At 41.9% G+C, this 27930-nt stretch overlaps 1 protein-coding gene across 3 annotated transcripts in view; it reads right to left on the reverse strand.

The window, feature by feature from the left end:
- LOC138959017 (transmembrane channel-like protein 5) overlaps positions 1–20972 on the reverse strand; it is a 54686-nt gene extending 33714 nt beyond the window's left edge. Inside the window, exons 1-10 of one of the 3 annotated variants that reach the window (XM_070330383.1) lie at positions 20822–20972; positions 20278–20362; positions 19665–19922; positions 18171–18381; positions 14744–14813; positions 13861–14133; positions 10274–10422; positions 9805–9955; positions 7245–7460; positions 6762–6898 (exon numbers count right to left, since the gene is read on the reverse strand). In XM_070330383.1, coding sequence (XP_070186484.1) covers positions 6762–6898; positions 7245–7460; positions 9805–9955; positions 10274–10422; positions 13861–14133; positions 14744–14813; positions 18171–18381; positions 19665–19922; positions 20278–20332 — 1520 coding nt within the window. In that variant the 5' untranslated portion in view covers positions 20333–20362; positions 20822–20972. Of the gene's footprint in view, positions 1–6761; positions 6899–7244; positions 7461–9804; positions 9956–10273; positions 10423–13860; positions 14134–14743; positions 14814–18170; positions 18382–19664; positions 19935–20277; positions 20363–20821 lie in introns of all 3 variants that reach the window. The other 2 variants (XM_070330384.1, XM_070330382.1) reach the window with 2 other exon arrangements.
- Positions 20973–27930: the final 6958 nt, after the last annotated feature.

A 27930-nucleotide genomic window follows, 5' to 3' on the forward strand; every position in this document is an offset into this window, starting at 1 on the left:
CACAACGGTCATGAACCCGTTACCGGTGTAACACGAAATTTTTACTCCACGAAAAATTGACTCCGGAGTAAACTTCCAGTAAAAATCTTGTACGAAAAAAGAACTCCACTAGGAACTAAATTTTTACTCCCCAAATATTTACTCCCAGTAAACATCTCGTACGAGAAACTTAGGGCCTACTCCTTCGTTTATAATTCGCGCAATATCCCATTTACGTGCAATCCCGTTTTGCCGCAGTCCCATTTTGGCGACATTTCACAAGCCAAGCGTCATCTTACTACCGCATCCCATTTTGGCGCAATCCCGTTTCGCCGCTATCCCATTTTTAAAAATTTTTTTAAAATTTTTACATTTAGTCAAGTTTTGACTAAATGTTTTAACATCGAGGGGGAATCGAAACGAGGGTCGTGGTGTATTATTATTATTATTGTGATCATTTTTATGCGCCTAATCTAGATATAGCCCTAGGCGCTTACATATTAATTTCTGCCGTTTGAAATGGAATTTTTACAGACAGACAGACAAACAGACATTTTTTACACACAATATATAACGCATTCACATCGGCCAGTAAAGCTCAGTAGCCTATTAGGCGAGCATTCACCTTTCACGTGTATGTGTGTGTGTCTGTCTGTGCGTGTGTGTGTGTGTGTAGAGCGATTCAGACCAAACTACTGGACCGATCTTTATGAAATTTGACATGAGAGTTCCTGGGAATGATATCCCCGGATATTTTTTTTTCTTTTTCGATAAATACCTTTGATGACGTCATATCCGGCTTTTTGTAAAAGTTGAGGCGGCACTGTCACACCCTCATTTTTCAATCAAATTGATTGAAATTTTGGCTAAGCAATCTCTGACGAAGGCCGGACTTCGGTATTGCATTTCAATTTGGTGGCTTAAAAATTAATTAATAACTTTGGTCATTGAAAACCTGAAAATTGTAAAAAAAATAATTTGTTTTTAAAACGATACAAATTTACGTTCATCTTATTCTTCATCATTTTCTGATTCCAAAAACATATAAATATGTTATATTCGGATTAAAAACAAGCTCTGAAAATTAAAAATATAAAAATTATCATTAAAACAAAATTTTCGAAATCGATTTAAAAACAATTTCATCTTATTCCTTGTGGGTTCCTGATTCCAAAAACATATAGATGTGATATGTTTGGATTAAAAACACGCTCAGAAAGTTAAAAAGAATAGAGATAAAGAAAAGCGTGCTATACTTCTCAGCGCAACTACTACCCCGCTCTTCTTGTCAATTTCACTGCCTTTGCATCGAGCGGTGAACTGACGATGCTACGAGTATACGCTCTTGCTGTAAAAATGCAGTGAGTTCAGTTTCATTCTGTTAGTTCGACAACTTGACTAAATGTTGTACATGAACAAAGTATGCAAACCAGATGATCCAGCGACGTCCTCCCCAATTTATGTCCAATGGACGTCTACCCACAACACGCCACTGGATGCCGCGTGGTCAGCCAACCATGTGGTGCCAGTCGTGAAAACCAGGTTCTTTGTCCCACAGTGAGACATTCAAGTTGGGGACTTTGTGACCGCTGACTTTGTCAGCATGGATGGAAAGGTGGAGAGATACAGGGCGGTGATCATCCCCAAGTCAACCCATTTCCCCGATGGGCCAGATCGAGAGGAGATCTGTGTGAAGTGTTTGCGCGCAAAAGACAATGGGAGATACTATGTCTTTCCTAATGTTGATGACATTTCATGCTTGCCAATGGCTGAGATAAAAAAAAATCCCACCAACCAACCATGAACAACAGGGGGGATTAGTTTTTTTGACATGTGACCAAGTCTCATTTGAGCGTTCACCTGAGAATAGCACACCCCCTTGAATTGGGACCAAAGAAAAAGCGTTGTATATATGCATTTTTGAATGCTTTTCTAAAGTTATAAGTTCATTTGTGAAATTTTTTTTTTTAGGGATTGTTTTGCTGAATGCATGCAGTTAAGAAATTGACCCCGTTTTCAAATTTAGGGGGTAGGGTTGCCCCATAGCCCACGTATGTCTGTGTGACTGTGTCAAATATCAATCTACTTTGCGTACAAAATGTATAGATGTTTGTTTTTCGATTTTAGAATGATTTCTTAAGCTGGCTAGAACTTCTGAGGTCTACAGGAAACGATAAAGATAAAAAATGTACAAAATATAAGTAGCGTCCTTTATCTTACCATTGTTCTGATCAATGCTGTCTCTTTATTTGCAAGTTAACCATTTTTCTTAATGTGTTCAAGGAGTATGTTAAAAATTATTATCAATGGTTGCTTTAAACAGCACCTTTGGGCAGTTATTATGCACTGAAGTTGTAAAAGCATGTTTTGGGGTTTTTAGGATATAGCGTCTTGGAACGCCAATCATCTTGGAAATACTAATGTTCATATAATTTTTTTTAATGTTTTGGATAGATAAAAAGTTGAACTCTTGGTGCAAACTGTTTTTTGGCCCCTGTTTGACTATTTATTATTTTGGAATATTGTGTGTGAGGGGGAAACTGCAATCCTCAATATCATGAAACGTGCCTACACCTCTCTATTTCTCTCCAATGCGCTTCCTGCTTCTTCCTGCTGACAGTGACACCAGACACCCCACTGAGTTTAGCCAGCTACCCCCCCCCCCCCTCTCTCTCTCTCCCTCCCCCCCAGCCATGTACTGTTTGGGGCTGTGGCCAGAGAGGTGTCAGATAATTGAGGCCAGCTGCACTGTTCACTCAGAGCAAAACCAGTTGACTGTGTTAGGGAGGCTCACGCTCTCCGCGGCCCCGGCAGTCAAGCAGAGAGTACAAAGAGCTGTTTTCAACTCAAAATTGTGCTTATTTGAATTTTTATTAGAAACAAATAAAGTATGATTGCTCTTGAGTATAGTCATCTTAGTACACTCATCTAAGTTTGATGTGCAAAAAATGTGTTAACATAGTTGTATTTGGATGTGTAAAATGCCCCAAAGCGTCGCGCGCGTGCGTCGGACTTAGCCGCTGGCTCGCTGTGCAGCGATTTGGCCCCAAGCCACGGCTTTGTTCTAAATCGGTCCCAAAACAACCCGTTTTTGGTTGGATCGTGTTTGCAAACTATAAATAATTCACCAATGAAACTTGGCACAAGTAACGATCTCCCCTTTGTTTACGTCATATCAAACGATGAACCAATGGGAAGCACTGTAGCATATCACACACGAACCATTTTCAAACAAAGAGCTCACAGTTGTTCCATTCATCGTTCGAAGTTCAACGCATCGCGTATTGATCGTCAACATCTTGAATTTTCTTGTGCCAAAGTTTCTCATTTGTAATCGAAGCGGTTTTTCAACGCGAGCAATTTCAAGACGAGAATTTGAGCGTCGAATCGCACTCCTGACAAAGCCGAGTGGAGACTGAGTTGCTGTGTTCTAAGCTGCAGAATGTGTAATGGCGGGCGAGTCAACTAACTGCTGTGGGGGCGTCGAGTGGGTATGTATTTGATCTGAACTGTTTCTCTGTCGAAATATGCATTAGTTTTAAATGAAAATCAAATTATAACTAAGTTCTAGTGTTTCAAGCTATCGAAGGTTAAATTGTGTTTGTAAATCGGCTTAGATGCAACATATTCGATTTTGATGTGGAGATCATCATCCCCGGTATTTGGGCGATACCACTGTCGGACAATCCCGAGGTTTCGCTGATCGAGCTGTGTTTTGTTTTTTAAAGTAAGCTTAAGTAAACGCATCCTGAATCTCATTAAACATAAGATTGATGAGATATTTACAATAAATCTGTAAATTTGATATTTTCTTCTGGATGGTAACAAATCTAATACAGCAGTCCCTCTCATGAACGGACACCCTTGGGCCATAGCAAAACTGTCCGTACATTGCAGGTGTCCGGTCACGGCAGGGGTGACCACACCACCCCCTCCCCCATACACTCACACAGACGGAGACACACAAACAACAGGATTGAGTCTATGCTAATCACTTCTTGTGGCTACTAAACAATAATAAACTCCTAATACTTCTTTAAACGTTCTGTAAAAATGATTTGTATGAAAAGTGTTGAAAGGAAGAGATAAAATAAATCCTCAAGGCAGTGAACACACTCACCATGCACTGACATACGAAAGCAGCCACACGAACACAGCACAGAGGAGCGTGTGCAGATGCTTTGCAAGAATAAGCTTGAAAACCAGTTTGAATAAATAGCAGCAGATAGAGCTGCATGTCATAATCATGTAATTTATTTTCTTCTTGTCTGGCTTTATTGACTGCATGCCGATCATGTGGCATGGCAGTGACTTTTCACTCTTCAGTCGGAAATACACTGTACATAACACAGCTCCCACTCTCCCTCACTAATGCCTACCCCAAGCCGTGACAACTGATGCTTGGAAATTGTGTGGAAGAGTACACCTCTCTATTTCTCTCCAATGCTCTTCCTGCTGACATGCAGTGACACCGGACACCCCACAGAGTTTAGCCAGCTACCCCTCCACCCCCCCCCCTCCCTTTCTCTCACTCCCTCCAGCCATGTACTGTTTGGGGCTGTGGCCAGAGAGGCCAGCTGCACTGTTCACTCAGAGCAAAACCAGTTGACTGTTGACAAAGCAAGACAACTGAAGGGTTCACAGATTAGGCAACCGACTCACTGGTCAAGGCTGAGGGGAAACAAGAGTATCTTGTCAATGAAAGAGGTTACACACAGATCGACACACGATGCTGAGAACTGTGGCCGGTTTTTCATTCTCTTTCGCTCAGGACCTTCATCGACTGTGGTTTCTGTTGTTTACGTCCAACAGACAAGAATAAAGAGCACAGCCACAGTGCAGTTTCATGTTGGCATCTTCGCATGTACTCCACTCCTGACCAAAACTACCCCCCCTCGATCCTGATGGGTACACATGCACTCAAGTTATCAGTGACTGTCATCACACCATTGCGGCTGTGATCTTTGTACCAAGAGCCGGACTGCTCTGTTATCGATTTTGTTGTGGTGAAAATTTGACGATGGTCTGTCCGTACATTGGAGGTATGACCTGCTGTTGGGACCGAAAATGAGTGTCCGCGTCCACGTTTTGCAGGTGTCCGTTTAAGGGGGGGCAAATATAGAAGGAAAACACTCTGTGCCGAGCAAATGTGTCTGTACATGTCAGGTGTCCGCTCACGCCGGGGGCCGTACATTGCAGGGACTGCTGTAGATCAGAGTGGCACTTCAGGAATGAAACGTGTCATATCACAATAGCTACTGAGTACTGTACCAGTTTTGTTTGCTGAATACCCGGGAACGTAGAAGAAGAAGTTTGCTGAATATGAATCATGACTGCAGATGATTTAAATTGTTGTTGTTACTATTGGTAAATAAGGGATCAACTCCTGTTCTTTTTGGGATACTACCATACAGCTGGAGACACTGCTACATGTAGTGTATTTGTTGTTTTAGTGATTTTTCACTACCTATTTTATTCATGTTTTTATTACTTAGTTAGTGGAAGAATCTTTTGTAATGTATGTTTGATGGTGTATGCTTTTAATTTAGCGTTGTTGACTATGAATGTAGATGTAAATGCTTGTATAACTGTGTTTTAATTTTAAATGTGTCAAGCACAAAGAGCATAATTGTAAAGTTATGATGTTGCGCTATATAAATGCTCATTTATTATTATTATTATTATTACATCTTTTCACTGTCGTATGTGAATTAATTAGAAAGAAAGACAAAATGTTTTGTTTCTATTAATATTTTTTTAGGCTTGAATATATAGTTGTTTTATGTTTTATGTTCTTTTGTTTTTCAGATTGTTTGCATCCCTGATCAGAAGGCTGTTGGAACCAAGTTTTCACTTGTACCTGGAACCTCTCTTCTCAGCGGCTGCTTAACAACTGAATCAGGACCACTGGGGGAGAATGCTGGCACACTGCGAGACATCACAAATAACTTTTGACAAAGCAAGACAACTGAAAGGTTCACAGATTAGGCAAACGACTCACTGGTCAAGGCTGAGGGGACACAAGAGTATCTTGTCAATGAAAGAGGTTACACACAAACACGCGATGCTGAGAACTGTGGACGATTTTTTTACTCTCTTTCTCTGAGGCCTTTATCGACTGTGGCTTCTGTTGTTTACGCCGAACACTAACAGACAAGAATAAAGAGCATAGTGCAGTTTTATGTTGGCATCTTCGCATTTGAAAGCAAGAAAGTGCATGTACTCCACTCCTGACCAAAACTACCCCCCCTCCTGATGGGTACACGTGCACTCAAGTTATCAGTGACTGTCATCACGCCTTTGCGGCTGTGACCTTTGTACCAAGAGCCTGACTGCTCTGTTATCGATTTTGTTGTGGTGAAAATTTGATGATGGTCTGTCCGTACATTGCAGGTATGACCTGCTGTTGGGACCGAAAATTAGTGTCCGCGTCCACGTTTTGCAGGTGGCCGTTTAAGGGGGGGGGGGGGGGGGCAAATGTGTCCGTACATGTCAGGTGGTCGCTCACGGCGGGGGCCGTACATTGCAGGGACTGCTGTACCTGACAATTTTGTGAGGTCGATTTTGGGGGTACCCTTACTTCGGCGGCGCTCATGTGACATCTATAACAGAAATCTTTTATCCGAAATGTGTGCCAGATAGCCAAGTGAAGGGCCTTTAATGTCATATAAAGTTTGAATGAAATGACATAGGAATAAGTGTTTCAGTTGGGGTACGAAAATGGGTGCAATAACTTCGTGTGCAGTTTATGTTAGAACCACAGGTTAAAAGTCCCATGTTACCTGCTGAGATGCATGTACAGCTCACTCTTTGGTATCTCATACTGCTCATAGCCCTCGATGAAGTCGAACATGATGGGCATGATGCGGTGGATCAGTCCTATGCACAGTGGTAGCACCAGCAACAACCAGGGATTTTTCTGAAATGGACGAACCTCGTACAAATCTGGGGATTTAAACTGACACAATGGATTGCACCAGACCAAGTGAAATACTCTTACATTTTTTAATTTTTTTTAACATTTTCCTTATAAATGATTCTCTGGTAGAAAATGCTACCTGGCTGAAGAAATGACAAAAAATTGTCTGCAACCTTCTCGCATCATGAAAATGTTTGGCAATATTCTGCCAAAATCACAGCAAAGTTTTCACCAATTTGACCTAAGTTTCAGCATTTTGCCAAACAACATCCCTGCATGTATTCTCCCTCAAAGCAACACAGCTAGGCACTCTCTACACGATTTCCACACTAAGCCTTCCACTCACAGTTTCATTTGTGGAGACCCCTGCGGCACTGGTTGTTTGGTTGGAGAATAATGTGTTGCGATTCAGCTGGGTCCCAGACAGATAGAACACCAGGTAGCCAGAGGCGCCTATCAGAACCAGCACCACCACGTTGGTAAACACTCGCAGCCAGAACAGCTTGCAACGATCAATCATTGTCTTTCGCATTTTGTCCTTGTTTGCGCCTGCAAGGTACTCCTGAAAGCATTTCAAAGATTATTAATAAATTTATCTGATTTATTTCTCCCTGTTTGTTTGTTTGTTTGCTTAACGCCCAGCCAACCACGAAGGGCCATATCAGGGCGGTGCTGTTTGTTTGTTTACTTAACGCCCAGCCGACCACGAAGGGCCATATCAGGGCGGTGCTGCTTTGACATATAACGTGCGCCACACACAAGACAGAAGTCGCAGCACAGGCTTCATGTCTCACCCAGTCACATTATTCTGACACCGGACCAACCAGTCCTAGCACTAACCCCATAATGCCAGACGCCAGGCGGAGCAGCCACTAGATTGCCAATTTTAAAGTCTTAGGTATGACCCGGCCGGGGTTCGAACCCACGACCTCCCGATCACGGGGCGGACGCCTTACCACTAGGCCAACCGTGCCGGTATTTCTCCCTGTGCTTCTTTTCATCTGTAAACTGGAAGGGGAGTTTTTTATTTCAATAATCACCCAGCAACCAAAAAATACCTTCCCAGCACGAGCCCGAATTCTCGATAGCTCATAGTTTGAGAAGCTACACTTTGTAGGCACCACTTTTAGAAGTATGAAGGTCTCAAGGCAAGCAACTCTCATTCTTTAGAGACTAAAATTGTTCCCCTTTCAGATTTCTACACTCGGCATAAACACTGCAATCTGTCGGTCAGTTATCAACAATATCACATCTCATAAACATAACACGCAAGCAAATGCACGCACCACTTCAATTTGAAAAATAATAAAGGGTTTCATACACTGTTTCGCCTCAGAAAACTGAACTTCATACAGTATTGGAAAATTTCAATAGTAAATTTTCATTTGATTAATATACTTACCCAATTCTCATAAATGAATTGACTTCAATCTCACATGCCAGATGTCGAAAAAGTACTCAAATTACCTGCCCTTGCAAGGGTGGTAACCAAGCTAAAAACAGACGCCATAGCCGTTGCTATGCCCTGTCCCACCTGGTTACCCATAACCCACCGCGCACCACGTGAGCGCCGGCATCCGGAATAATCATTCGAGATTTCTCAAAAACCCTTAGGAAATTAAGTAGCGGGGATGGATGGGAGGGTATTAACTATGAGAATTGGGTAAGTATATTAATCAAATGAAAATTTACTATTGAAATTTTCCATTAAATTGCATTTTCTTACCCCAATTCTCATAAATGCAGATTGCTCCTAAAGGCGGAGGGAACTTACTTATGTCCCTGAGAGAACCTGTCCTGCAGAAACTAACGAGGGCAAGGAAATTGCCCCATCAAGTTAAGAGCAGGAGATGTTCAGGAGGTATAAAATTAATGAACACGTCATCAAACCTCCAAAGAGCTTTCTTTATTTATTTGGTGTTTAACGTCGTTTTCAACCACGAAGGTTATATCGCGAGGGAGAGATGGGATAGAGCCACTTGTCAATTGTTTCTTGTTCACAAAAGCACTAATGAAAAATTTGCTCCAGGGGCTTGCAACGTAGTACAATATATTACCTTACTGGGAGAATGCAAGTTTCCAGTACAAAGAAACTACTAAGAAGCGTTACTGTAAGCAGAATTGAATGATTTTCACGGAACTATAAAACTGCGCATTATAATCACTCACCGCGCAGGTAGACTGGCAGAGTGATTAGGATTCAATCAAACTGTGGCACAAAAACACAGTTTTTCTTTTAAAAACTGAAGAAAGGAAGAATAAATAGGTTACTCACCTTGTCTCAGTGGATATTAAAAATAATGGTCTCAGTTCGCAATCATGGAAAAGATTGCAGGAGCTCGCAATTTACATGACCCGCTAACTTTGACTATTATTTTTAATATCCAATGAGACTCAGCATGTAATCTCTACGTACTCTTCCAAAAATTGAATACGGCTGCCTATATGGTGGGTTGATTGAAAATGGTTACACACGTAACCTTCCCATTTGGATGACCGAGTTACCCTCTCTGTACCCATGTGTGTTAAACCCGGGTATGCTCACGGTCAACAACAAAACTGATGTGCCATGCTAAATGGTGGATAACTGTTAGGGTCAAAAATTACACAAGTGTTGGGAAATTGTTTTCCATGAAGAAGACATCAGGACAAACGAAACAAACGCTGAAGAAATTATCGTGTTCTCAACAGGGTTATCTCCTTTTCTTCAGATCTCACCTCAAAAAGTGAATTTATTTGTTTGTCCTCAAGTTATAGTTATACATTACGATGCTTCATACTAAACATCTCGAAGACAGAGTATGGCTGCCTATATATGGAGGGGTGATTAAAACCAGTGGTATGCATAATCTTCCCATTTGGATGACACAGTCACCTTCTCTGTAGCCAGTGAGTGTTAAGCCCACCTTGAATTCTAGGTACACACTCTTGTGTTTGAGCTTGACGGCCTCTGCCGATGTGAGTCCATGGTCCCAGCTGCATAGCACTTTGAACACGATCTGCATGCTCTGGAAACCTCCTGCTTCAATGTAATACTTTCTGTAGGAGCTCAAGATGCTGAAAACACATAAACGAAATGACAACAATAAGACTGATGAATTAGGACTATTTTGCACAGAGCCTTTATTAAATCAAACCCAGCTGGGTTTACTTTTTTTCTTTTATTTTGTGCAAGGGGGAGCTGCTTTAAAAGTGAACATAGTTTCCTCATGTAGTGGAATAAGCTAATTAAAACCAATTAATTAAACTGGCCTGAGCTATCCAGATACCGGAGCGCGGCAAGATTACCAACATCTAGCAAAATCTCTGGGAATGATCAGGCCAATATCCCCTTGGGAGTAGGCAACAAGTAATTAGTATGTGCAATGGTATTACCTTTGCCCAAGAATGATGATGGTAAGCAGGTAGTAACCACCACAGGTGAAGAGGTAGGCGACCTGCATCTTGTAGCTCTTGCTGCCAATGACTTGAATTGTCTTGTTGGTGTAGTAGCCGTAGTACAACTCTGTGGGTTCAAACCAACCCTGAAAGTGTCATGTCTGTATTAATCACTTGAATATTATGATGATTCTCAGTTCACCTGTTGGAAACAATCATTTGAACACTTCCATCCTAACAGATTTACTGTTCTATTTTTTTTTAAATCAAGAAAGAAGTCTATTATCAGGCGGCCATGTAAATGAAATGTACATATGTGACGTTCCATCACAAAATCAGTCTTAAGTCGCAATTTGGATGATTTTAGTTGGTTATATTTTTGAAATCATGAGTCTTTTCTGGATGTTTAAAAAAAAAGTAAAGCTCTGGGTCAACAAATAACAATATTACAGCCATTTTGATGAAAGAAGTTGACCGGCAGCCATTTTTAGAAATCGGGCTTTAAAGTTTTGAAAGGCATTAGCTTTACATTTTCCTTAGCAACAGGGGTTGAAACTTAACATAACGCTTCCATAGTTTGCACAAGTGTACTTTGATCTTTAATGCATCCTTTAATTCCAAAACTAAGGGTTAACAGAACACTTATCACCATTTTGAAGGCTTTGTTTACATCATACACTTGGAGGAAAACGGTCCAAATCTCCAATACATGTCATAATACATCAGCAAACATTTCCACTGTTATTATCAGGATCAAAAGAGGGTACATGCATCTCACCCACTTTTTTTGTCCATTTAAACAATAGTTTGACAAACACTTGAACAAAATCATCTATTTTGATGGTTTTATTCAATGTTTAAATACAGAGTACACAAAATTATCCGTAAAATTTAAAGACATACAGAACTAAAATAAAATCAAAACACCATACCACAAAATTGTGTTAGAACTTTGTTTATTATGCATGCAGAAGCCAAAGACATGCAGAACTACAATACATCAACAACAAATTCTACAAAAATTGTGTTAGAACTGTATTAGTCATAATGAAAATGCACCTACCGCAACCAACTTCACACTGACAGTCCGGACTTAAACTTACTTGTATCAGTCACTTTGTTGACATCAAATAGGAATACGTACAGACCAGAATTTAGATCCGAAACACAGGAAATCCTCCACTGTGACAGGCTGTACACAAGTACTTTTTCTTCTGAGTTTGTTTGTTTGTTTGTTTATTTGTTGCTTAACGTCCAGCCGACTACGCAGAGCCATATCAGGACGAGGAAGGGGGGGATGAAGGGGGCCATTTGTCAAGCGATTCCTGTTTACAAATGCACTAACCCATTACTTGTGTCCCAGCAGGCTTTAGTAAAACTAAATTAATACCTACTGGAAGATTACCAGTTTCCAGTATGTTAAAATAGGCTTAACCTATCTACTGCTGGACTTACATCAGAACACTAACAGATTAAACTATACATGAATCGCGAGACAAGCGGCAAGAGAAGAGATTTTTGGAAAAAATACAGGTGAATGAGCAAGAAGGCAGAAAAAAGAAAAGAATTCATGAAGAAAAAGAGAGCATGACAGGAAAGAGGAACCAAAAATCTACCTAACAGCAAACTAGAAAGCTCCTGCGGTTCCAAAAACAGGAGGGGCCTTTAATTTCATAACCGCAGTGCCCCACTGCGGGATTCTTCTGAGTGTTACCATTTATTTTTCAACAGTACAATGCAGAAATCATGACTCAAAGCCTGGCACATTCTCACTGCCAACCCCTCCCCCCAAATAAAATAAAAAGAGAGGCTTTCTCTCTCCCATGCATGTGTTTGATTTCCAACCTCACCTTTATCCATGTCTTACATTGAGAGCTGTAGAGCTACAATCTCCTCCGGATCAAACTGGGTGATACATCCACGACGAGGATCACCGGAAGCAAGCATCGGGAACTTCAACCTGTTTGCAACCTGTTTGCTTTGCAGCAACGAAGGCGAGCTCTCTCGGGCAAACTGCAGCATGCACCTCCATCACATCTCCTCCACCACTCGCCTCAACTACATGTGTTGTTATTGTAGTTGTCTGTTGATGCAGTGCCATTAGAAACGGGGGTTTCGACACTGACGAGGGGACGGTCTGACTCCTCTTCGTCCGCAGTTTTAGCATCGGTGTCACAGATCTCGACGTCAGACGCATCAGAATCGGAGTCACTGAATTCAGCAACGTCTTCGGCAAAGAAATCCGACAACAAATCTCGGAGTTCATGGTGATTTTCAAGCAAAACGCAGTTGAGAAGCGCTGTCAATCGGTGTACGTTAGCCATGGTTTGCTTTCGTATAGCGATAGGAAGTGATACAGTGTTACTTCCCCTGGGCTGAATTGACCAATGAAGGAGCCGTTGCTAGGCCTTTCTTAAAGACAGACAAGCTGATTGGTTAAATCTTAAAGTTTGTTGACGTTACGATTTCCTTATTTGGAGGAAGTGGGCGGGTATTTTTAACCAGAAAACTACACGGCGGGAAAGCTGATGCAAAGAGCTTTCCAACAGTACCAAATATGGTGGGGTTCTGTAGGGGATACACTAAGCAAACTATCGGTCAAAGTGAGGCATTTTGGTGTCATGCTTGACTTTTTTAGATGAATGTATTGCATTTAAATCCATTAATTTAACTATTTAGCGATTGATTTTTGGGCGGGGATGTAGCTCAGTCGGTAGCGCGCTGGATTTGTATCCAGTTGGCCGCTGTCAGCGTGAGTTCGTCCCCACGTTCGGCGAGAGATTTATTTCTCAGAGTCAACTTTGTGTGCAGACTCTCCTCGGTGTCCGAACACCCCCGTGTGTACACGCAAGCACAAGACCAAGTGCGCACGAAAAAGATCCTGTAATCCATGTCAGAGTTCGATGGGTTATAGAAACACGAAAATACCCAGCATGCTTCCTCCGAAAGCGGCGTATGGCTGCCTAAATGGCGGGGTAAAAACGGTCATACACGTAAAATTCCACTCGTGCAAAACACAAGTGTACGTGGGAGTTTCAGCCCACGAACGCAGAAGAAGAAGAAGAAGCGATTGATTTTGACATATTTGTTAGGTTGTCATGATAATATTGGGTCTACAGAACACGTTTTTGCAAAAAAGTGAATTTCACCCAGATAGACCCTCAGTGCCTTTTCTTCACGCTAGCTCGCTTTCGCCTGCTGCGACTTAAGACTGGTTTTGTGATGGAACGTCACATATTTTATTGTTTTTGTTTTTTTAACACAAACCAATAGTGTTAAAGGCCCTCAGTATCATCATAATATTCCTCCACTACCCTCCTCTTCTCTTTAAGAAGAAGAAGAAGAAGAAGAAGAAGAAGAAGAAGACGAATTCCCCCTTTACCGTTTTCATTATAACCAAGTACTCCTGCAATTTGCCCCTGATCAAAATATTATTAAATGATAATAAAATGAACAATTCCGGTTTTTATTTCACTCACAAACATCATCTCTTCGAACGTCGTTTTCCACCCTGCCCCAAGTCTACCCCTGACAAACTGAAAACCCCAGTCTCTGCAATGATCTCTGAGCAGCAAAACACTCACTGCGCCAGTGAGAAGCTCCATGCCACTGAACTTTTCACTGCTAATGTAGCCGAGAGTGTCTTGCTGCAGCCAGCGATAGATAATCTGCGGCGCCACGATGAAACCCAGCGTCAGAAGCAGCGTGGGAATGTTGATCAAGAGCAGCCATTTGAGAAAGACGAAGTAGGAGAGAACGTTAGTGCCAAAATGGCCCTCGATCTTCTTCAGGTGTGAGTGCCACAGCTGCATGGTGTACTTCAGTTCCGCCATGTTGTCCTTGAAGTGTTTCCAGCCCTGCACGTTCAGTGAATAGAAATAACAAAATGAAAGGTAGAGATTGACATCACCTCCCCATTACACAACACGTAATTTGGCAAAGAAGGGGGACAAGGAGCAACTAAAATCCATGTGGAGAGTAAATCACAAATAAAGAGTAAGAAACTGTCCCCAGATGTGACCCAAAATATCATAATAAAATGCAGAACTCTCCTTTCAATGAAAATAAAATTATGATGTTTGATTTGGAATTGTGTACAGGATCTTTCTTTCTTCGTTCATGGGCTTAGACTCCCACGTTCACTCATGTTTTTAGCACGAGTGGATTTTTACGTGTATGACCGTTTTTACCCCGCCATTTAGGCAGCATACGCCGATTTCGGGGGAAGTGTACAGGATAATTTAGTTATGTTTTTGTGAGGCTCTTAGAACTATGTTTGGATTTGCGCCATATAAATATGCTCATAATATTAAAGCTTTCCCCTGGTGTCTTCACAATATTTTGCCTGCACTTGTGATGTCCCAGTGACCAATTTTGGTGGGATTTATTCTTTTTAAGTACATGTAATACCAGTTTATCAAACACCTAGTGCAATCACTGGACTAATATCATCTCAAGTGCACATACCATGCCAATGCTGTAATTCATCCTCTTCATAAAGCCGGGTGACTTTCTTTTCCTTGAGCTCAGTTTTTGTCTGCAAAGAAACAAAACATATCACCATAAAAATCTCAAAGAAAACAATTCGAACCACACTCAAAGTGAATTATAAACATGTGCTAAGTCAAGATTTTGTGGCTTCTGCTCAAATCCAAGTTCATTTCGATTTCAACAATCTCTCCCATTCTGAAACTGTGTGACAGTATGAGTATTACCTTAAACCTAGAATTACAGAAGCACACTCAGGAGCATTCAGGCCTGAGAGCACTTGCACATATCTAAAATTTTCTCCGCTTCTCTTGTTTATTTACATATTTTCTGCTGATGACACACCTTAAAAATAACATACAGCTGAATGAGCTTTTATTTGTGTGTCCTTGTGTGTGTGTGTGTGTGTGTGTGTGTGTGTGTGTGTGTGTGTGTTACAGGTTCAAGTGTTTGCGTGCATGCACGCATACATGTGTGTGTAATTGTGGGTATGTGCGTTAATGTAAATTTCATTTCTGCAGTTAGAGTGACTGTCTTTCCGGCAAAGAAAATGATGTAAGTTGTCAACAAACATGATTCAAATGGAAGAGAGTTTAAAGTGCAAGAAGTGTGTGGCCATAATACATGTACACTGTACCATGTTACTGTATCCTAAACAGATGTGTACTATAACTAACAGGACAATGGCATGCAAAATGACATAACAAACTATACTGTTCAAAAAAAGAAAGGCATAGCTTGTAATATTTGGTTAATTTAGTTATATGGCTACAAGGATATCCACCAAACTGCAGAAAATGTTTATCTGGTCGTCGACCTTTCGTCCATTGCCACAAGTGAGCTCTGCACGTGACGCATGCGTTATCAGTGGCTACAATGTCAAAATTGCTCATTTGGCATGACCACTCGTCATGCTTCAGTGTAATCTCGTGAAACTCGGGGAATATTGAGCTCTCACCATGTCTTCCAAAACCCATAAAAGCGGATTGCTCGCCACAAAGAAATCAGACGACAATTCAGCGACGAAAGATGGCCCGATTGAGCAGAGAAGACCGCCAAATTGCATTGGGTCGTTTACAAGCAGGCCAAAGTCAAAATGCAATCGCCAGGCACTTCCACGTGTCCCAGAGCACCATCAGTAGACTGTGGGTCAGGTTTCAAGCCACTGGCTCCGTTGCTGACTTGCCACGAGCGGGAAGACCAAGGGCGACAACTGCTGCTCACGACCGCTTCATACGGCTCCGCCACCTCCGGAATCGTTTCCTGTCGGCCTCATCTTCTGTCCAGGCTCTCCCCGGGCCACACCGATTATCGGACCAGACCGTGCGGAACCGCCTGCATGAAGCTGGTTTGAGAGCTCGCAGACCTCACAGAGGAGCTGTCCTCACCCGCCGCCATCGCCAGAACCGAGTGCAGTGGGGCAACCAGCACCTTCGCTGGACCGTCCGGAATCACTGGAGACACGTGTGGTTCAGCGACGAGTCCTACTTCCTGCTCCAGCGAAATGATGGTCGGAGGAGGGTCTACCGGAGAGTAAACGAACGTTACGCGCCCAACTGTGTGGATGAGGCACCCGTTCATGGTGGTGGAGGCGTCATGGTGTGGGGGGCGATCAATACCGCTGGAAGGAGCACCCTGGTGCACGTCCAAGGGCGCATAACTGCCCAGCGATACGTGGAGGAAATTCTGCGCCCACACGCCCTTCCTCTTCTGGCTGACCAGGATGCCATATTCCAGCAGGACAACGCTCGCCCGCACACAGCACGACTCACCACCCAGTTCCTCACCGACCACCATGTCTAGGTGCTGTCCTGGCCATCCATGTCGCCAGACATGAACCCGATAGAACACCTCTGGGATGAATTGGACAGACGTGTGCGCAGGCGAGAAGAAGCGCCGGCAAATCACCGCGATCTATTGCAGGCACTTCAGGAGGAGTGGGACACCATCCCACAGCAAGATATCCGGCATCTGATCCAGTCCATGCCCAGAAGGTGCCGGGCAGTTGTTGCTGCTCAAGGCAGTCACACCCCCTACTGACTTGACAGCCTCGGCACCCAATTGTATTGATTGACTGATTGATTTGAAGATGCAAATGAACTGTGTGTGCATTCAACTGTGTCCATACCAAATTTCAAACAAATAATCTAAATATTGGATTTTCTGTCAATTTTTTCGAAAAATAAAACAAATTTGGCAAGTAGCAACTATGCGTTTCTTTTTTTGAACAGTATAGATGGTATTTCAGTAATAGAAAGTGCACAATAAGGCAAAACAATTTAAATGTGCTTATTTCAAAGTGCTTATTTCAAAGTGAAGGTATTATGGTGCATTAAAATAGAACTTGTAGTTCTGCCTGTCAGTTTTGAGATTGATGCAGCAAACAAAACATTAACACTGTTTTTTTACTGATAAACTTTGAGTGAACCTGTAAACCTTGACTATCTTTTCACTCCTGTAAAACAAATGATGGTGAGAATAATAAAGGTCTGAGGTTTCAAAGATAATCATGCCTGCAGTCCACATATTTCACAAAAAAACATATCAAACTTGATACCAAATCGAAAACAGCTTTACCCACATAAATGCAACATGAACAGTGGCATGCAGCCTCATAAATGATAACTATCCTGCCATGAGTACCATATGTCTGTGCACAACAAGTTCACAGCTGATATGAACCTCCACCTTTTGTTCTTTATTTCATTTTAGTTTTCTATATTCACTTCATTTGTTGTTGTTGTCTTCTGCCAAAAATAACATCACATACAGTCTTGTTTACAAGTCATAATTCTTCACATTGAATTTTAATCTGAATTTGTATGGCAGGAGTCACTGTGATTTGAGTAGCAAAAACCACAAAAACAATGACATCAGTCCTTGTGCAATCAATTACAAATATGTAAAAAAGTGAAAAGAAATTCCCATTTCTAAGCCTTCACAGAAGATTAAAAAATAAAAATAAAAGGGTGGTGGTATACAAAATAACAGTCAAATTTGAAAACTATTCAAAGGGAAAAAAGAAAAAAACACCAACACTGTGATATGAAGCCAGCAACGATTCTCACCACAGTGCATCCTATCATCTACTACCCTCTGTCTCCTATCACATCTATTGATCTGGTCATGTGGCCACACATCCCCCTACATCAACAATCTCCTGGCAGCAACAGAGGCTGGATTGCTTTGGATCAATGTTTCCTCATGTTTTATGCATGGGGCTGAATAAAACCTTATCATATCTAGTCTCCTGTTATAACAACATATCCACAGACTCAAAGCGGAAATCTTTTATTTAAAAACCTTTTTCACAAACCAGAAATCTGCAATAAACCAAAGAATGATCACCCCTGCAAAATAAATACTGTCAATCATACTTTAATGTAATTCCTATGCTGGAACCTACATCATGGATCTCCTGGTGGCCATGGTTGCGGGGGTGCTCCGAATTGCCTCCTCCACCCTCTCCTCCTCATCAGCGTCCAGAAGAGACGAGCTGCCAATCATGTCTTCCAGGTCACCATCCCTCAAGGTACTATGATAGATAGCTCCATGCCTGGACTTATTGCGGCTATGTCGACGATGCAGGGTTTTAGCTGCATTGTTTGCTGCCGACTCTACAGAAAGAAAGGAAATATGTGCCTAAATTCTTTATGAGAAGTAAAGTAAATAAAAATAGTGGCCCTGTCTTGTTCCCATCAAAAACATTCAACTGACGCATTTGAAAGCAACAAAACGAAAAAGGAAATAAAGCAAATGTCTCTGACTTTTTAATATATTCCTACAGTGGAACCCCCCTTTTACGAGTGAAGAAGGGTGCAAGTCAGAGACACTCCTGACTCCGCCTGTTTATAGTCGATGCGTTTGGAGGAAAAGTACATTCAGGGGACAATATGATTATTGTAATACTAATAGCTTTCTGATTGTGCTCAGATATTCTGTGCATTACTCAGTTGTCATCCATTAAAGTAGAACTCGAACTCAGTTCATGGTTCAGATCATCGGTTAGAAGCCAAAGGCAACCATTCTCAACAAGACACTTATAGATTACTTCCCTTATGCTAACCCTTGGTCAGGTAATATACATAGTATAGAACTGAACATATCCCTTCTTCTGTTAAAGGTACAAACCTAATTTTTCGCTATGTGTCCAAAACCTCCAAGCTACACACCAAATTTCAGCTGGATTGGGCCATAATATGATAAACACCAGAGATCTAAGCGTAGACAAAAGGACAAACAAACAAACATTCAGAGGGAAGCATATCCCCCCCCCCCCCCCCCCCAGTCTCATTTACCTTTAAACACAAGTAACTGACCAAACAATCAACCTGAAAAAGCACTTAAAGGCATATGTACGCGCTCCCGTGTTTACAAAGTGTAGTTTGCCCATAATCGATGTCAAACGCACCATAAGACCATGTAATGACGATATGTCGCCATGCGCGGACCATATACATGCATTACAGCTTGTTTTAGAGTCTCAAAAACTTTGGATGTAAACAAAGACGCGGAGTTATTTCCCTTGCGTCAACGCTACCTCTGTTGGCAAATCTATAAATAGGACGATCCAGATCAAAATGAAAATTAACATATCTCAACATTGAAGGGGTCCTAGACCACAATATTTTGCAGGGAACTTAATTTAGCATGTCTCCAGCTGTTGGTAAAGCAATTAGCGTGTATAGTCATCGAGTACATATGGCTTTAAACATAACCGCAAAATCTCAGAGTATGTATTTAGAATTTGAATAAAAGTTTAAGACGGGCGCAGTGGTAAGACATCGGCCTCCTAATTGGGGGGGGGGGGGGGGGGGGGGGGATATTTACTTCAAGAGACTTAGTTATGGTCCTTCCTTATATATATATATCTGTATATATCTCATAAGTGTTCACTAACCTAGCTGACGACTAGGCAATCGTTTCAGCAAATTCTCCATAGCAATGTCGTCCTTAGTCTCTCTGTTGTCACCATAGCGGTTGTCTGTTGTCTGTGTGCGGTGAAGCGAGCGAAAGCCTCCCCTGTGCAGTTCTGGTCCTGGAGGTTCCAGGTGTGCACGTGTCTCTGGGTAGCCGTAGGTAGCAAACTCATAGTGTGTTCCATCTGGCGGCAGTGCTGACTGTCTTTCTAGAGATGCGCTTTGGAATGCTGGGTTGACTGGAACAATCACTACATTAAAAAGGACTTACTCACTGGGCCCACAGTTTAGTTATTATATAAAAAAAAAGCTGGAAAAAGAAAGTTGTGGTAAAATTAATGTCCAGTGACCTTCAAGTCAAGTCTTGCATGTTTTGAACAGTACACTAAACAAAGTCTGGTTATATACAATCAAGTTGACCGCTCTGAAATTTATACATACTTGAATTACAGACAAAATTGATTATTTGATTTGATTTTAAGGGACAGGATCTGTAAAGGTAATGAATACACATCGATCTACAATTGCATGTCTTCTGGAAAACAACGAATGTTGAAATCCTTTACACATAATATATTTGTAATCACAACTTACACTGATGCATGGGTATGGTGTCAAAGTCACCAGTGTTCTGGTATGGATGACTCATGGTTGCTCACAACTCAGGGCACTGTTTGGACTTCAATCACAAACAATCAAACAGCAAGTAAATTTACTTTCACGAGTATAATCGGAGATAGATAGACATCTCTGGTAACATGTATATATATATATATACATACTGATTTTCCCCCCTCACCCCCCCCCCCCCCCCCCCCCCCCCCTCTCTCTCTCTCTCTCTCTCACTCACGTACACACACACAGACACACACAAACTGACTTCACTAAAAGGCTAAAGCATGAACAAATGAAAATAGCGTAGAAATTCACGTTATGTATTACATTACAAACTGCACTTTGGCTTAGACATGTCGGTTAGACAGAAGACGTCTCACGTTCTTGTCACGTTTGAGCTGTACCACCAAAAATCGAACTCTTTAAAACTTCGACCAGGAAGTTCACTAGTTACAAGAGAAAACTTGTTACAAGTGAGTACTACAACAAACAATACAATGCCAAACACGTAATGTCCTCATACCTGATCAAGAAGAATACGAAATCACGCCAAAGCTGAACTGCTGGCATCTAAATATCTACACGTCGTCCGGTTTGTTTTTTGTCGTTCTACAATCAACACCGCCCTGACCTAACCCGGAAGTGAAAGGTTTTTCTGCAGCTGAGCTTGCTGTCTCAACTTCGATTGCCTCCCTTTCCCACCTTATTTTTAGATCAGTGCTACATGCACCTGATGCCGTGTAACGTCATTGTTAGTCACGATGGATAGGGGAACAATACTGACTGTTTTGGATACAAACTTGATTGATGTTAATGACATGCAGGCTAAATTTGATTTAAATAACCAAAGGGAAGTAATCGCTCTTTATGCATACGACAAGTGATATTTGAATGGATTATGGGTCAAAATGGACGGAGGGGGAGGGGGCTGGGGGTTGCGACTTATTGTGTATAAAACATGGGGACAGATTCATCTTCCAGAAACAAATAAAGAGAGCACTTTTATTTTCCTCTAAAAAAAAATCCCTATATGCAACAACAGAGCGACTTCTTCACATTTCGGTAAACAGATTTTAGATATCATAGGCACCAAATATATTCCAAAAAAGGTACATTTTTGTTCTTTGACAAAATTTCTAAAATCATTCCTGGGTAATTCTTAAAAGTCTCTCTTTTACTGCACAAAGACACCATTTCTGGTGAAAATACACAAAAGAGCAAGAAGAGTAGACAGTTAGTCTAGAAGATGAGTATTTCCCAACTAGATGATTACCCGCTTCGCCGGGTACCGGCTTCGCCGGGAAGAAGTAGAGAAGGAATACCAGGCTGCGCCTGGGACCCGGCTCTGCCGGGTCAAAGAAACTACAATGGGAAGACCTCATGTACAGTGTTTGGCCGGGTGTACGCCGGCGAACGAAGGAAAGGAGATAAACGCGCAAAACACTGGAGACCTTCTAAAAATAGTAACGTGCAGTGACCTTCTAAAAATAGTAACGTAGTAACGGGAATATGGATTGACGCCACACGGAGGAAGGGAGATAATCGCGGCTGAAAACACTGGAGAAGATAAGGAAGAGTTACTGGTAGTGGATCCCGACAACAACAACAACAATAACAACAAAAATCGGTTCAGCGCGCACAGCGCTGCGCGCTGAGAGCACATGTTGAAATATCTCATCGATGAGGTTGTGTCCGGGGTGTAGCTGAATACGGTGTCCAAATTTGAAAAAGATCCACCGAGAACTTTGGCCGTGCATCGCGAACAGACAGACAGACAGACAGACAGACAGACAGACACTAGTCGTATATATATATAGATGACGGCACTGATGCTCAAAAATGATTCTGAGAAAACAGCATTTTCAAAATGATGTCACATGTTAATAAAAAATACTTTGAAAATGATCATTTTATTGCAACAAAGAGGCTGACAATGACAACATTTCATTGCACAATGATTTTATGATGTTCAATCGGTACCCCAAATGCCGCTCAGAACCAAAAACAACATTCCGTGCCATCTCTGGAGCAGATACATTCATTTGTCTGTCATATGCATTGACGTCCGCGCCTAGTTTCTATGCATTCAGTCGCCAGTTTAGCTCTTTTAGTACAAGTGCTCATCAGTTTTCCTTTTTCTTTTCTAATCCGTGCATGTTGATGCTGTCAGTAATTGTGTCCCGTTCAACTCGGCTGATGCCAACGCTGTTTTTGCTATTCTCAGTTCTTAGTTGCTCTCTCCCTCTCTCTCTCTCTCTCTTCCTCGATCTCTCCCTCTCATCCCTCTCTATCTCTGTCACTCAGTCTCCGTCTCTCTGCTCTCTCCTAGTATCTCTCTCTCTCTACTTCTCTCTCTCTCTCTCTCTCTCTCTCTCTCTCTCTCTCTCTCTCTTTTTTTCTCTCTCTTTTTCGCACACACACAGTCTGCACCTGTCTAATACTATTGTGCATCTGCTTATTCGTGTAAATTGATAGTTCACGAACAACTTGTGACTCGTTTGATATGACTGTGCCGTTACGTAACATGTTGAGCGAGCAGATACAAGGGAGACTACACGACGAAAAACGGACTTTTCTAAACACTAATTTAGTTGTCTCTCTTGGTCCGTTTTTCCACCAATGCCCGTCAGTGTCAATGTTGACACTAGTTAAAAACGTGGGTTAACGTTTAGGCAATCGTTGTACGTGTGTGTGTGTGTGTGTGTGTTGTGTGTGTGTGTGTGTGTGTGTGTGTGTGTGTGTGTGTGTGTGTGTGTGTGTGTGTGTTTATCATAACACTTACATTTTCTGGAAGGTTCGTCAATCTACCAGAACGATCGAGTATTGACACATTGTCAACACTGAATATACACACACACTGACACACACACACACACACACACACACACACACACACACAGCAATTTTCCGCCATTGTACATATATTAAGATTAAATGATAGAATGTGAAATGTGATTTAATTTGATCTCTCTCTCTCTCTCTCTCTCTCTCTCTCTTTCTATCTGTCTCTGTCTCTGTCTCTCTCTCTCTCTCTGTCTTTGTCTCTGTCGCTCTGTCTCTCTGTCTCTCTGTCTCTCTCTCTCTCTCTCTCTCTCTCTCTCTCTCTCTCTCTCTCTCTCTCTCTCTCTTAGATTGTAGATGGAGAGGCTTGGACTGCAGCGAGCCACAACATCTCCGCAACAACTGGAAGGCAAATTAGTTAAGAATAAGTTAATTTGCCGACCCAAGGAAAGTGGGCTTTTGACTTTTCTTTGCTTAGATTAAAAGCATGGTTGAAGATTTGAATGGGAAAGACTGAAGACACTGAATGCAACGTAGTTAGAGTTGACTTAGATTAGTAGTTAGAGATGTGTTTGCTTCATATGTTACCCAGGACCTCATTCTCTTTTTCTTTGGTCCACAGATTGCCATGCTTAGATTGTACTCTATAGCAGGGCCCAGATGAGTCCAGCGGACTGGTTGAGGAACATCACTTGGAGACAGACCGACGGACTCGGACTGCAGCCAGCCACATCATCTGCTCATTGGCAGTTCCATGGCAAATTAGTTAGCGATTATTTAATTTGCCGAGTGAAGGGGAGTACAAGTTTGGATAATTTGTTTTTTTTCTTAGATTAGTGGTTTGACTGGCGGAGTAATTGGGAACGAGTGTGAGAGTAATTGCAATGTAGTTAAGTTAGTTAAGTTAATTAAGTTAGTTAAGTTAGTTAAGTTAGTTAAGTAGATAGATATATTTGTTATCCATATGTTCAAAAGCCCGACTTGACATTAATTCTGTTTTTCTTCAGTCTGCAGATTGTTGTGCTTAGATATTCATCTTAAGCAGGGCAAGCGCAGATGAGCCCAGCTGACTGGTTGAGGAACATCACTTATATAGACAGACGGACGGACTGACAAAAGCCAGCCACATCATCTGCTAATTGACAGTTCCATGGCAAATTAGTTAGCGATTACTCAATTTGAAACTTAATAATTGGAAACGAGTGTGGGAGTGATTGCAATGTAGTTAAGTTAGTTAAGTTAGTTAAGTTAATTAAGTTAATTAAGTTAATTAAGTTACTTGAGTTAGTTAAGTTAATTAAGTTGGTTAAGTTAGTTAAGTAGATAGATATGTTTGTTATTCGTATGTCCACCAGGACTTGACACTAATTCTGTTTTTCTTCAGTCTACAGATTGTTGTGCTTTGATGTTCATCTTTCAGGGCAAGTTCAGATGAGCCCAGCTGACTGGTTGAGGAACATCACTTGGAGACAGACGGACGGACTAGGAATGCAGCCATGCAGCCACATCATCTGCTCATTGGCAGTTCCATGGCACATTAGTTAGCGATTACTTAATTTGCCGAGTGAAGGGGAGTACAAGTTTGGATATTTTTATTATTTTTTTCTTAGATTAGTGGTTTGACTGGCGGAGTAATTGGGAACGAGTGTGGGAGTGATTGCAATGTAGTCAAGTTAGTTAAGTTAGTTAAGTTAATTAAGTTAGTTAAGTGAGTTAAGTTAGTTAAATTAGTTAAGTAGATAGATCTAATAGATCCCTTGACTTTGGAGATGACAAGAAAATATCGGGCGCACTAACGTGATTTGTAAAACATTAAATTATAAGGAATACAATGCTATCATTTTTGAATGTATTTCTGATATTTTATTTTAATTCGAATTTTAGAACTTTAAAGCTTACAAGCTGAAATGCAATGCCATAGTCTGGACTGACTTTGCCAAAGATGACTTGACTCAAGTGTCAATCAATTTGGTTGAAAAAGGAGGTCGTAACAGTGCGGCCTCAACTTGTGTAACAAGCCGGATATGACGTCATCAAAGATATTTACCGTGTGTGTGTGTGTGTGTGTGTGTGTGTGTGTGTGTGTGTGTGGTCTGTTTGTTTGTCTGTCTGTCTGTCTGTAAGTATGTGTGTGTGTGTGTGTGTGTGTGTGTGTGTGTGTGTGTGTGTGTGTGTGTGTGTGTGTGTGTGTCAGTTCGTGATTGTGTGTATATCTGTGTCTGTCCGTGTCTGTCTTTCCACATGTCTGTTTGTCTGTCTCAGGGGCGGACGAGGGGGGGGGGTTTCTGGGGTTTCCGGACCCCCCCCCCCCCCCAGCCAACAAATAAAAATATTTTTGTGTGTTTTTTTGGGTTGAGTTTCAATTTTTGGGGTATTAATCAGTGACAAAATCTGCTGCCTGAAACTGGTAATGATCATCCTCAGAATGCACCAGATTGCACCATTTTGCATCCTTTTTTTCCAAATTTTCCGGGGGGGCATGCCCCCGGACCCCCCTAGCAAGCTAGGCGCTTCGCGCCGTCGGCTCGGCGCTTCGCGCCTTCACACCCATATCTTCACAATATACTTTTGGAACCCCTCCCCCCCCCATAAAATGAACTGATCCGCCCCTGTGTCTGAATGCTTATCTGTATGTCGGTTCACGAGGCTTAGTTTCCACTCAAACTCGAAATCCCTTAGAGCAATTTGGAAAACTCACTGCAAGCGCGGACGACAGCCCTACCTTTAAAGGCACAGTGCAGCTCACAGCCTTCGTTTTGCGTTTTTGTTGCAAAACTTGACTAAATGTAAAAAGAAACAAGTCGCGTAAGGCGAAATTACTACATTTAGTCAAGCTGTGGAACTCACAGAATGAAACTGAACGCACTGCATTTTTTTACAATGACCGTAGTCCGCCGCTTGTGCAAAACGGAGTGAAACTGACGAGCCTGTTCAGCGCGGTAGTGGTTTCGCTGCAGTGCTGCATAGCACGCTTTTCTGTACCTCTCTTCGTTTTAACTTTCTGAGCGTGTTTTTAATCCAAACATATCATATCTATATGTTTTTGGAATCAGGAACCGACAAGGAATAAGATGAAATTGTTTTTAAATCGATTTCGGAAATTTAATTTTGATCATAATTTTTATATTTTTAATTTTCAGAGATTGTTTTTAATCCAAATATAACATATTTATATGTTTTTGGAATCAGGAAATGATGTAGAATAAGATGAACGTAAATTTGGATCGTTTTATACAAAAAAAATTATTACAATTTTCAGATTTTTAATGACCAAAGTCATTAATTAATTTTTAAGCCACCAAGCTGAAATGCAATACCGAAGTTTGCCTTACAAAAATTTCAATCAATTTGATTGAAAAATGAGGGTGTGACAGTGCCGCCTCAACTTTTACAAAAAGCCGAATATGACGTCATCAAAAGTATTTATCAAAAAAATGAAAAATATATCCGGGGATATCATTCCCAGGAACTCTCATGTCAAATTTCATAAAGATCGGTCCAGTAGTTTGGTCTGAATCGCTCTGCACACACACACACACACGCACAGACACAGACAGACAGACAGACAGACACACACACACACACAGACACACACACACACACATGCACCACGACCCTCGTCTCGATTCCCCCTGTATGTTAAAACATTTAGTCAAAACTTGACTAAATATAAAAAGAAAAGAGTGAATCGAGAGGGATGGAGAAGGGCGGGTGGAATTTGACAGACAAGATGCGCTTAATTGATATGCACATTGAGTATTGCAAAATTCTCGCAAACTGACGAATGAGCGAACAGGGATGTACGTGTGGGTTGAAATACGATGCGAAAGTCTTACCTGCTGCGCTGACTGGAATGCAGTTTTGCTGGTTTATTTTTGCTTTGCAAACCCGTCTTTTGTGCAGAATGTGTGTCATTCTATAACTACTTTGTCAGGGAGAAATATAAGCGGAAGAAAGAAAAGACACGCGAGGGAGGCTATAGGCAACTTGTCTGAAGAGTGAGTCAAGAGTAATCTGATACACCTGGGCAAAGTCATTGTGTGCGCTCACGCCTGCAGATGAAAGTGGCTTTTGAAATGTCAAAACACTTCATTCATTCAAAAGCTCTCGTCTTTACCCACGCATTTTGGAATCCCTTTGTTGGTCCTCCTTCTCCTGTTCCTCCTCCTGTTTCTCCTCCTGTTCCTACTCTTCCTCCTCCTCCTCCTCCTCCTCCTGTTTGTCTTCCTGTTCCTACTCTTCCTCCTCCTCCTCCTCCTCCTCCTCCTGTTCCTACTCTTCCTCCTCCTCCTCCTGTTTCTCCTCCTGTTTCTACTCTTCATCCTCCTCCTCCTCCTCCTGTTTCTCCTCCTGTTCCTACTATTCCTCCTCCTCCTCCTCCTCCTCCTCCTGTTCCTACTCTTCCTCCTCCTCCTCCTGTTTCTCCTCCTGTTCCTACTCTTCATCCTCCTCCTCCTCCTGTTTCTCCTCCTGTTCCTACTCTTCCTCCTCCTCCTCCTCCTCCTCCTCCTCCTCCTCCTGTTCCTACTCTTCCTCCTCCTCCTCCTCCTGTTTCTCCTCCTGTTCCTACTCTTCATCCTCCTCCTCCTCCTCCTCCTCCTGTTCCTACTCTTCATCCTCCTCCTCCTCCTCCTCCTCCTGTTTGTCTTCCTGTTCTTCCTCCTCTGGAACCTACTCCTCCGCCTCGAATTTTTCTTCGTCGTCTTTTTTTTCTGCATTTATTTCCTTTTTATATTTAGTCAAGTTTTGATTGTTATATCTTCTGCTTCTGTCTTGTTTAAAACGTCGGTGCTTATTGTCACAATGAAAGTGTGGTTGTCGAAGCGGTAGCAAGAGAGGAGAACAGAGAGA

Source organism: Littorina saxatilis, linkage group LG2 (assembly GCF_037325665.1).
Source record: "Littorina saxatilis isolate snail1 linkage group LG2, US_GU_Lsax_2.0, whole genome shotgun sequence".
Classification (NCBI taxonomy): domain Eukaryota; kingdom Metazoa; phylum Mollusca; class Gastropoda; order Littorinimorpha; family Littorinidae; genus Littorina; species Littorina saxatilis.